The 12,326-nt window shown below is 41.6% G+C and overlaps 1 protein-coding gene across 2 annotated transcripts in view; it reads right to left on the minus strand.

The window, feature by feature from the left end:
* The window catches only part of tbc1d22a (TBC1 domain family, member 22a), a 119,628-nt gene that overhangs the window by 79,086 nt on the left and 28,216 nt on the right, over positions 1–12,326 (minus strand). The window contains exons 7-8 of one of the 2 annotated variants that reach the window (XM_069700274.1): positions 4,636–4,764; positions 2,107–2,172 (exon numbers count right to left, since the gene is read on the minus strand). In XM_069700274.1, the coding sequence (XP_069556375.1) occupies positions 2,107–2,172; positions 4,636–4,764 (195 nt within the window). Of the gene's footprint in view, positions 1–2,106; positions 2,173–2,681; positions 2,745–4,635; positions 4,765–12,326 lie in introns of both variants that reach the window. The other variant, XM_069700275.1, reaches the window with a different exon arrangement.

Here is a 12,326-nt window from a genome sequence, read left to right on the forward strand (position 1 = left end):
TCCTGTATTAAAAAAGGTATGACTCTCTCCACTCCAGATAATATCTAAGTGTCTCAAGAGGTAAAAAGGAAATTGTTACATGAAATGGTGTCAGAAAACTCCTTATTGATGTCTCCCACACAAGCCCATTTTCAAAAGATCATGAGCTCAATCTCTCAAATATCCAATAAATTAATCAGCAGCGACATTAAATTGCTACTATGCGCTCGCTGCCTGGGAGTTATTCGTTTGAAAATCCTGCAGTAAAAAGCTTATAATGAAAGAAGATTTTTGCTACACAGCAGACACTGATCTGCTGATAAATCCTGCTCCTTCAGCCCGTAATCGGAATTTGGAGGCAAAAGTAAATGTTTTCTTTTCACGTCGGGATCTTGTAATTGCTGATTATCAATATCTCCCGAAGACCAAATTGTTCTCCAAAACAAGAAAAACTCAGACGCTTGGATGCCACTTAGGAAATCACTGTAGAATTGCTTCAATTTCCCACTTTCCCTGAAATGGAACAGACTGTTGACTGCTTTCCATCTTGACTAAATCTCTGAAGCCTCATGGGGGAGGGGGAGGAGGGGAGGCGCTGAGACAAACAAGTGAATGAAATGAAGTAGAAGGGATTTTCAGGTGGCACATAACCATATTTTAAAAAAAATTTAAAAAAAAAAGGCAGGAAGGGTGGGCTTTTGGTGTGTGTTGCATACCAAACTATAGAAGGACTGCATGAATATTTCAGTGCTCGCCGGTGGCTTTTATTTTGCTCAGTGAGAGGAGAGAGCTGGTGTGTGGGGATGAGAGAGGGAAAGATGGGGCTTCTGGCAAAGGGGAAAAGGTAGTCAGGGGGAAAATATAAATATTACATACAGTAGTAGTGCATATTATAGATAAGATGGCAGATAAGAGGCATCTCGCCTCCTCCTTCCTCCTTCTCCGATCTCACCTCCCTACTTGCCTCCCTTGTTACGGTCCAAAGTTGCATCTTCTACAAAACAGGGCCAATGGGAGGTGGCCTCGCCGGGGCGCTGTGTGTATGAATGAAAGCCCTTGTGCATGTGTTCGCTGTTGAATACCAGCGCGCCTCCTCATTTCCCTGTCTCGTATGCATTCATTAGTGTGCATGCTTTTTTTCCCAGAGTGTGTACCGTACATGCGTGCGTGCTCGCACCTGCTCGTAGGTGTAGACACGCCGAGCAGCCCAGAGCCCCGGCCACCTCATTAGCCTGCACCTCATTATGCGATTTTTCTATCTCTGTTTTCGGTTCTGTGCTTCTCAGGCCAGTGGTTCTATGTATGACAGGCCCTCCCAAAAGCACTGTAATAATAAGATAAGCTTAACCCCATATAAATGAATAGAATCTGGTTAATTTCTGTGTTAAGCTGCTTTGGGATGCTGCACTGATAGTCCCTCAGACCTGCTGAGCCAACTTCTTCCACACATCCTCGAGTACTTTTATTAGAGCTGAAATCTAAGTGGCCACATTTACATTTTAAGTTTCATTTAAGTAATACTGTAATGACTTAATATTGAAGGATTGCCGTAACGTATGCAGCGCCGTATGCATTATTAATGTGCCCGACTGCCACTGATAGTTATTGTTTTATCAAACATAATACTTCAGAGGGTTTTAAGATAATTACTTCTCGTATCTCCAACAAGGCAGTGACCAACTGTAACAGGAAACACTTTGTTCAGCAGCACAAACAGAGCAGAACAAAGAGACGTGACGGAAAATTTGGGGGCATCTGATGCCATGCATGACTGCAGAAAAGTCTTTCGTACGAGTTCTGGGTATGAGTTTCTGTGCGTGTGTTGTGCGCGTGAGCGCGTGTAGCCATGCCAGATCATGCAGTGAGCTGATGCAAGGGTTTTCCCATTTCAAACTTCAAGGCAGGCAGAAAAGATGTAAAACTCCCCGAGTTTTACATCTAAACTAAGCTTTTTGAGCCAATTTATGTGATTTAATGGACCATGATTTCATATATGCTATATTCTGTTTAAGAGTGTCCCACAATATCAGCCCCAGTGTTAGCGTTACTAAATCTGCCTGAGAGGAGAAGAAGAAGGGGACAACCCTGCTAAGTGAGGTGGTGTGTGTGCAGCAGAAGGGGTCTCACCTCTTGGACAGAAGCTTGTTGAAAGAGAGGAATAAGAGGATTAGTTCTCGGTATGTCAATGTGAATCTGCAGAGAGAGAAAGAGAGAGAGAAAAAAAACAAAAAAGACAAACACTGAAGCAACGGGCAGGTTAGCACAGATCTGGCCTTCGTAGGCGGTGACAGAAACAGAGAGCGAGAGCAACAGTTAGTGGATTGGTGTCCTTGATTGAAGTCAGACGGGTTTTTCCGGTGGTCTGAAATGGACAGCAGCGGTGGTCTTGAATGCGTGCGTGCATGCGTGTGTCTGAGCATGTTGAAGTGTATCTGCAATAAGGTGTGATTGCCAGTATGATTGTGTGAGTTTTGCATGTGCGAGACCACGTTTACACTATTTCAGAGTTTGTACCCCCACAGACCAACAACGGGACAGGCGGACAGATTCGTCAGAAGGGAGGCCAGACGGGTGCAGGGCAGCAGCTGGAGCCAAGCCAACTGAAATAGCCCAGACTGTTTGTAAAGAGTGTGTGGCTTGTTACTGACGGGGACTGGGGATTGAGCTGTATCGGCAGTCCTGTCCGCTCCGTACAACCTTACCTCTGTCACCTTTGGCTGCAGCACCAAAGACTCAGGACTCATCCTAGGAATGTCTATGTGGATCTGACAGCGACATGGGAGAGAAGTGCGTTAGACAGTCACGCACACATTCACACTCACAAGTACCACCGTATGCAATGTAATGCATTTAAAGCTGTTTTTGAGCAGCTGTAGGATCTCCTTGAGAAAGGAGCACATTGAAACTTAAAGGGAAATTCTGGTAATTTTTTTTTTCAACCTGGCTCATTTCGTATTCTCTCAAAAACGATACCAATGGAATTAGCGGCGGGTACTTAAACTCGTCTGGGCTGCATTCAGGGAATCGATGTTTAGTGTACGTTGGCGTGGCGGTTTCTGTAATACCTGAATGCCGTATGTTTACAGTGTGTTGCTTTCATCTGTTTTCCCGTCAAACCCACCAAAAGACAGGAGTCGAATCAAGCTATCAGCTTGCTTGATGTGCAGGTGCGCACGACGCGTGGTTGAGATTTGGGGGGTGTGCAGGTCAGCTCTATTGTGAGCCTTTGTGGCATACGGCTACCCACTACACCCTGCTCTGCGTACTTCCACACTTCACTATGGTTTGCCAAAACTTTGCCTCCAAAAATGTGATAAAACCATTACACACCAAGGGTCTGTATTTCTGGTAATACCACTAATTATGAAAAATCCAGTTCACGTACACTTAAAAAGGACTTCACAGTGAAGTATGAGACATCTCGTGTCCAGCAGCTCAACTTTAGAAATGAAATATATAGGAGTAGAAGTCATTAAAAAGGTAATTGAAAATTTTGTGGAAAACCGTATGCGTCACAAATCATTATTCAAAGTGGAGTATTTTATATACATCCTAAAACATGTCAGGAGGGGATCTTTAAAAAAAAAAAAGAAAAAAAAAAGACCAAAGCTAGACTTTACTTTCTGTTGGGAACCAACAAAACAGCAACAGTACTTTCAAAAAACCCTGCAGAGCAATCTGGGACTTCTACAGTGGCTACATCCATATGCTTATGTATACACACAAACACACAAGCTGTTTGTGCGAGTTATCAACAACATAAACAAATATATAAGAGACAGATGGACAGACACGAGAAGAGATGCAAACTGTGGAAACAGATGGATAGTCAGAATGGATGATGGACCATCCCATATGAACAAAGATACAAGGACAAACACAAGACACAAAGCAACACACATCTACAAACCTAAATGTATAGACAAATAAAATAAAATACAAACCCTCTGTCAAGCACAATTTCAGTTCCAAGACAACATGTGTACAAAAACACATAATCAAGCACACGTCACAAAAACAAACAAAAATAAGAATCGCTAGAAACCATTGCGTACACTGGAACAAGCAGAATCTGGCAGAAAAGGAGGCTTCGAGACATCATCCAAAATATCATCAAAACAAAGAATGCCAGCTTTCTGGCACAGAGAACAGGAGATCAATGGGAAATTGGATGGAATATGAGAAATGTGTGTTTTTGCTATCGACGGCCCACTTTGATGTCCCTTATCGGCTAGAAATGAACGGGAAGAAGTCGAGTGTTAAAATGAAATGAAAGAGTGTGTGTGTGTGGGGGGGGGGGAGAGTAAATTATATTTTCAAAGCTGAAGAGAAATGTTCATTTAAGCAGCTCTCTGAAGCTGAATGCCTCTACTCTGAGAAAGTAGCTCAACCACGCTCCCTTCATGTCGACAGACAGACAGACAGACAGACAGACAGACAGACACACACACACACACACACACACACACACACACACACACACACACCTTGGCGTCGTGGATTTCTGCTGAGGTAATATATTAGCAACAGGAGGTTGTCATAAAAATTCAAAAGGGGACCCTTTTGTCGTCCGCCTTTCATTCTGTCCATCAATTTCTGGGATTCAAACATTTAACACACAAGTAAATTGTCCCGTGAATGTGTGTGAGCATATACCTGTCTGTACGTGTCTTGATGGTTTTCGTCATTGCGGGAGTCGTAGTATTGCTGGATGAAGCCAAAATATTCTTGTCTCTTCCGCTGTAGGACGCTTTCTCTCCTTTCTGCATTGGCTGGCAGGTAACCCTGAGAGAGAGAGAGAGAGAGAGAGAGAGAGAGAGAGAGAGAGAGAGAGAGAGAGAGAGAGAGAGAGAGAGAGAGAAAGGGACAGATGGACAGATGGACAAACAGAAAGCAGATGAAACAGAGAGGAAGACAGAAAAAATAAATAAAGAAGGAAGACAGGAAGAAAGAAAAAGTGGGGAAAAGATTTAATTAGAGAAATTTGAATTAAAAAAAAACCCTCCTTTTTAATTTGAAGTCCATTTAACCAGTTTTAGTTTTGGTATACCGTGTTTTAAATCATTCTGTACCAGAACATTTTCTGGTTATCTTCTTTAGTTATAAAGAACTGGAATCAAATAAATAGTTTTGAATCTTAATTAAAGCAGTGAGAGTTTAGTTTCCAAGTCTTTGTTGAATAAAAAAATGTTCTGATAGTTGTTAGCGTTTGAAAAAAATAAATGGAAACCACTTTTAGGTTTGTTCACAAAATATGAAGTTACAGCCAGAAGCTGGTTTGCGTAGCTTTGCTTAAAGAAAGGTTACCAGGCTGCCTTCCAACACCTCTCCAGCTCAGACCTTAACATGTTAAAACTCATCATTTGAATTTGTGTCAAAATTAAAGCGCCTTCCTGTCATTAATTCAAGGACTATAACTGATCTCAGTTTATCAAAATGACATATTTGGAAGATTTGGTTCAAGGAAAAAAGCCCCATAATGCCTTAAAGTGTCCTTTGCATTCATTCCGTTCACACAGATCTACAAATAGTCCCCGCCTCTATCTCCACCCCTCCATCACTTGCCTTCAGCTCCAGCTAGCTGCTAAATAATGTGACTTTTTGGGATCGCTCCGGTAGGTATGTGATATATGAATCCGAGGCTGGAGCTTCATGACTCCTGCGATCATATTCTCATCTGGCTCTGAAAGACAGCCAGTAGGCGTTACCTCCCAAAATGTTGAACTGTGTTTTCATAAATCCTGCAAAAACACGGATCTTCCTATTATCAGATTAAGATGGCAAAATATGTATTAAAATGAGTTTTATTTGTACTAAATGTACTTTGTCGTTTGCCTGAATTTATAAAATTGCACGTAGTTCCACGCATTTCAACAGTGTCCGCATTGTACTGTAAACATTTGTTTGTATCGTCACCAGTATAAGCCCAAATAAAAAAGTAACTGGTGAGATTTGCTTCCAAACAGACACACCTGTGTCGGTGGAACATACAAGCACGCAAGACATGCTTGTCAGCTCCACATGGGACTCATTAATTCAGCTCTGCTGATATTCAGGAGGGCTGTCCTTTTAGTGTTTGAAACCACATGCTGTTTTATGTTGCCTGTCTCTCTCTCTATATATATATATATATATATATATATATATATATATATATATATATATATATATATATATATATATATATATATATATATATATATCTGTGTCAGTGCCATATAATGAGCCTTTTATTTTGAAACTTTTTCTGAAACCTTGTCTTGAGTTCGTTAGCCAAGTTCAATAACAAACCAAACTTCAGCGCCTGGGATTACAGAGTGCGTAAACGACACACTTCACTTTGTGAGGAAAAACTTTCTGCAGTTTGAACAAATGCTTTCCGTCTCTGCAGGGAGCTACCTTTCTGTGCGTGTGCGTGTGCGTCAGTCGGTATTGGAGCGTGCATTTGTAAAAGAGTGTATCGCCATTGTGCGGTCAGGCTTATGCAATGCAAAGAAAGTCAACTCCAAACTGAACAACAAATACAATGTCTATTTAAAAGCAAGAGCTGGGACAAGGGCTTCTAAAATATTCACAAAGTTAAAATGAAAAACTGAACTCAAACATGACTGCGGGGGCTGAAAACTGTATTAAAAGCTGGTTTGTGTGGCTGTTAAACCTACAAAGGCTCCTTTTTTTTTTTTTTTTATTTCAAACACGATAGTTATGAAGGCACCATTTTTTGCTAAATGTCCCTCTGAGGAACATCTGCCTATTATATGACAGCTGAGCCATCTCCATGGCAACTATGTAAAGCCCATCTACTGGTGAGGACTGCAAAACAACATAGTAACTCGACCTTGAGGTCCCACATGTTTCAAAGTTCCACACTTTGCACATAAGATAAGAGGCTCAGGTTCCAACCTGAGCCTCTTATCTTATTTTGTTACATACGTTGCTTTTACATGTCGGGACTAAAACATCCCGCTTGAATCTTACAAAGAAAAGATCCTTGTCCATTTTTTTTTTGGAGCAAACAGATGCGCTCCTCGTCAGTCTGTCCGTCTGTCTGTCTCTTGCATGTATTTGTCATTGTTTTCAATTAAAACGGGAGTATCTTTTGGAGGACCCATTTGGCTGCTGTTCAGACACATCTGAGAGCAACTTTGCTCTGGACCCATCTGAGAGCTGCTCTGTTTTGGACCGGCTTTCGTGAAATTGCAATCAAACTAAACTAATTTACCTGCTTCAACATGGAGGCTTTAAAAGGGCTGATGTTCCCAGTGTGATTGTGATCTATGCGCATTTCTGTCTCCGGTTTGACTCCGCTGTCTGTTGTTTTTGGAGGTGGGCTGCCATTTGTCGGTAATACACCAGCGAGCATACGGAAAAACACACAAACTATAAATGTTGGGCAACTGTCTCGAGACCAGTCAATAAGAGTAGAAACAAATAGTTTGTCTGTTATTGTTTTGGTTTTGGTGTTGTTGTTTTTTTGTTTTTTGTATCCCTTTTTCCCCAGACAAAGCCCTCAAGAGAAGTCCGGAGAGTCTGGAGGATTATTTGTTGCACACAACAACTTTGTTTGCAGACACATCAACACTCAAGCAGTGTATAAACCTGGTTAATAACACATACAAACACCGGGAACAGCTCAGGGCTGTTATTTGTAAAGGAAAAAACAAACATACGCAGATACCAGGATTTTTCTTACCATCATAACACGTAGGCACAAGGGTTTTCACAGCGCCTAAACCAAATGAACGGGACACAGGGTGTGTGTGTGTGTGTGTGTGTGTGTGTGTGTGTGTGTGTGTGTGTGTGTGTGTGTGTGTGTGTGTGTGTGTGTGTGTGTGTGTGTGTGTGTGTGTGTGTGTGTGTGTGTGTGTGTGTGTGTGTGTGTGTGTGTGTGAGAGAGAGAGAGAGAGAGAGAGAGAGAGAGGAAGAGAGATTGTGTGATGGTGAGGCGGGCCACCTGACATTGGACCAGAGTATGGATTTAGCACGATATCTGTATGAACGTAGCAGCACAGCGTGTTTACCGTTTAAACTGTTTGTCAGGAAATAAATGCTTCAGCTGTTTAACTCCCCGGAAAAGTTATCATGTCCATGTTGGCACCTGCTGATCACAGTGAAGGGAGTCAGCCCACGACGTTAGCGCTTACGGGTTCGCCTGAGCTGTCCGGGCTCAATTAAGGTGAACCTACTTGAAGCTGGACCAGCTATTTTGATCTTAATAACAACGTCAGTCGATGTCTGCCTGCTGAGTTCAGCATATTTTGTGACATTTATTAAAACCAGACAACCTCGCAAACCTGCTGCAGAGGAGAGGAGGAATGAAGGACACTCGCTGTCTATGTTCTTTATTCCCTCAAAACTTCACTCAGTATTTTGATGTCAGGAATATCAGTGAGATATTGTGGAGTTTACGGTGACTTTGCTCTTGTAAAATTTTACCGTGGCTGCTGTAGAAACATAAAAATAATAACATAAATTCTAATCCTGCGCTGAATCTATTTTTTCTTTTTTAAAGAAATACAAAAATATATTCTTCAGTAATGAAAAATACCAACATTTTGATAAAGAACCAGAAAAATAAGGATATGGATGAGAATAAAATAAAAAAAAATTTAATTTACCAAACCCATCCCTTCAGCTGGCTGCTTGTTACAGCCTGTCTATGGGAGGATTAAAAACTCATAATTTAAATCCATCAACTATAAGTCTTGTTATGTGAATAGTATATGTATTACATATACATTACATTTCTCAAATAAATACTGTCAAGATGTAAGTCCAAAATTATGAGAAAATGCATAGATTAAATTCAAGCAGCTTCCCATCACATTACTGCAGCAACTGAATCTCTCAGAAACACCAGGATTCTTCTCATGTGTTTGTTGTCACATGTAAACACACAAATATCACATCACGTTCTTCATTCTCTGTCAGCACATCCATCATTGAAAGTATTTTCCAACATTCTCTTTTTCTGTTGTCACTCACTCACAAAAACAAAAGCACAATTGTAACTCGATTCAAAACCAAAACACTGAGCTGTGTGTGTGTGTGTGTGTGTGTGTGTGTGTGTGTGTGTGTGTGTGTGTGTGTGTGTGTGTGTGTGTGTGTGTGTGTGTGTGTGTGGTGGGAGAGGGGGGGTCCTCACTCGTCCACACCTCCTCTCCCATCTACCAGAGCGTTGCCTCAAAGTCGGCTTTTTTTGTTTTGTTTCGTTTTGTTTTGTTTTGTTTTCACAGTCGCTTTCTGCCAAAATGTGCACGTGTCACGTATTGAAATGGCTCCATATGCAAACACGCACAACACATGCATACAAAGACAAAACACAACAGGCCAGCGACAAAGCACTGTGATGGGTGCACTCTGCCAAATGACAGTGTGTGTGTGTGTGTGTGTGTGTGTGTTGAAGGTTAATGGACAGTTTAGTGGAGGTCAATCACACTGCTGCTGCGTTACTGCTCAATAGGACAACGGGGCACGCACGCACGCACGCACGCACGCACACACACACACACACACACACACACACACACACACACACACACACACACACACACACACACACACACACACACACACACACACACACGCACGCACACACACAGGGCCATGTGAAGACTATAAAGAGGACACAAACAGCCATACACTTCACCACGGTTTAAGTTTACAGCATTACAAATGAATAACTAATGAGATGATATCGGCAGACTGGAATATTTCAATGCGTCTCCATGTTACGAGTCTCCGGGTTCTCGGATAATCGAGGACGTGTGCATGTTTTAAGAAGAAGTAAGAGCCGCCATAAAAATGCTTTAGAGGGTGTTCCTGTTGCAAACAGTGACGCACAGTAATGTGCATCAAGCCGGGAGAAGCAATCATTTTCAAGTTGCGTTGCTTGATCGACACCAGCACCCGTGCTACGCACATTTTTAAGAGCACCGGTACGTCCGCATTGGCAAATCCACCAAGGACGTGAAACTTGGGGAAACGGAAAGAAGTCACGGGCAGCCAAATTCAGCAAATTCGGTCTTGGAAAGTGAAGTTCTGCCCCTTTCGAAACATGACTGACACCCACAGCTTCATTGCTGCGGGCTTTCTGAAGCTTTTAAAGGGTCTTTGTTGCCGATTTCACACCAATTATGACGTACGTGAGCTCTTCGCTCAAGTCTGTGCTGAAATCAAATCGCGAGTGCAGACGTAGCAATGGTCACAAAAACATGTGTAACAGGTGCTGATGTTGCTCATGGCGTATAACTTGAACTACTTACTCACAAAAGTTATTGCTTCCACCTGCTCTCTCCTCATTACCCGAGTGAAAAAATTATTTATTTAATTTATGGAAAGTGAAGCAGAAATGCGTGTCCTGCCAGTGGTGCAAAAAGTGGCGGTGAAGTGCTTCACCCTGCTCCTGTTAATCAGCCTACAGAAACCTCATCGCTTTATTCTTCCTTGCATCAATCTAAATTCCCTCTCATCCTCCACTTCAGTAAACTCTCTGTAAAAGCAGGGCAAATATGCTTGGGGAATCCATTTGGGGAATTTAAAAGAATTTTTTTTGTGTGTGTGTGTGTGTGGGTCTTTTCACTAAATTGATTCCCACTCAGCAGGAACTTGTTCTCCTGGAAACAAATTGTCCCATTGAGGGCACAGCAGAAGTTCTCAACAAACAAAACTTTTACTTCCTGTGTCTAAATGCACTCGGCTGTGAGTCTCTACATATCAATTTTTACCCCAACATCTTGTGAGCCGAGTTTCACAGCACCGTTCGTGGAGTTCGGAAACACCCACATGAGAATCAATTTCACAGGGTGACTCATCGCCGCTCGACTACAGCTATTCACAGTTTTTATGACTGGGGCTTCACTATTTCACAGATCCAAATTTAATCTCTCATGTTTTTTTAATGCCATACTCATGTCAGGTACAGGGTTTCAATATTAATACCCATTCAAAACTTTAGTAATTCAGTATTTTTACGCATTATAATCTGACCTCAGTGCCATCTCAAGAGGCTGGTGTCGAAATAATTCAGATGTATATTTTTACAACCAAAATTAGCATGACATTCAGATGCAGAACAGCAGGAAATAGGGATACTTAAAAAACAACTAGCAAAAGAGAGTCCTGGGACATTTCGGAGTCAAGTGTTTAGTGGACTTTGAGAGGATCTGCAGCCTCAAAAGCCCAATTATTATCGTGTTAAGAATTGGGACAAGACTGAACTGTTTTAGAGAGTTGCAGGTAAAAGTTGCAGCACTGAACTGGGACGTCTCGGCTCGACTCAAGCCGGCTGACGGTGTTGCCTGCGACTCAGTTCGCAAAGACACAAGTGGGCAGTTTTAAAGGTAACATATGACATGATAGTTTTACGTTAGTGTTTTTTGGGGATTATTAGAGGAGACTCCAATTCTTCTAAATGATGAAACTGCTGCGGAAACAGAAGAGAGGAATCGACAAAACGAGAGATCTCCCGTCTGAAGTTCGTGGCAAAAATTTGCATAAGCCCCTTCGGTCTTGCCATGAGGCACCCAAAGGCTGCTCCAAATTTTCGACCCTATCATATTTTTTTCATGTTTTTCCATCACTGCTAAAAAATGACTAACACATTATTATTATTATTACTATCATCATCATCATTCGTGTTTTTAAAGACGGTACAAATAATATCCAGCCTGAAACGCCAGCAGTTAACACAGAAATACAGAGATTTGCTGTATGTGGAGTTGTTTTGGTGGAAACATGCAGGTTTCTGGAAAATTGAGAGTATTTGCAATTTTTAAATGATCTTGGTCTTTAGTGCACTAATTGTGTGGGAAATGTCTTTACTCTCATTCTGTTGCAGAAGGCTTTGGTGTCATAATACAGTGACATCCATTCTTCACTTTGAACAATAAACCTTTGTCATAATCCAGAAGAGGAGCAGATACCACGCAGTGAGCAGCACTGCTTTTTTTTTTTTTTTTTTTTCTTTAAATCAACTTCACTAAATTGGAGGGCAACACATTTTTTAACAGTTGGAGTAGACCAAATGCAAAGAGTGTATTTCCCCGCAGATTTACAAATCAAAGACAAACATACGCAAAGGCCACATCTTACATTTCCTGGTCCTCAGTCTGTTTACAAAAAGCAATTTACTCAAGCCTTAGCATAGTTCATATAAAGAGTGTATCAGCACTCAGTGAAATGGTACAAATTAAAAAAAAAGGTACAAATTAAAAATGGTACAGAACGTTGAGGTGTGGCGGCCTCTAAGATAACGCGTACCGAGGAAGGTTCATCATCAGTCTGCTTCAAATATAAAGAATGGCGTTGTTCTCTATTGTCAGGCCATATAATTATGTGCACTGTTG

The sequence above is a fragment of the Brachyistius frenatus genome, unplaced genomic scaffold (genome assembly GCF_029030835.1).
Source record: "Brachyistius frenatus isolate BFR_SWC_R1_liver_20210118 unplaced genomic scaffold, ASM2903083v1 Contig_33, whole genome shotgun sequence".
NCBI lineage: Eukaryota > Metazoa > Chordata > Actinopteri > Embiotocidae > Brachyistius > Brachyistius frenatus.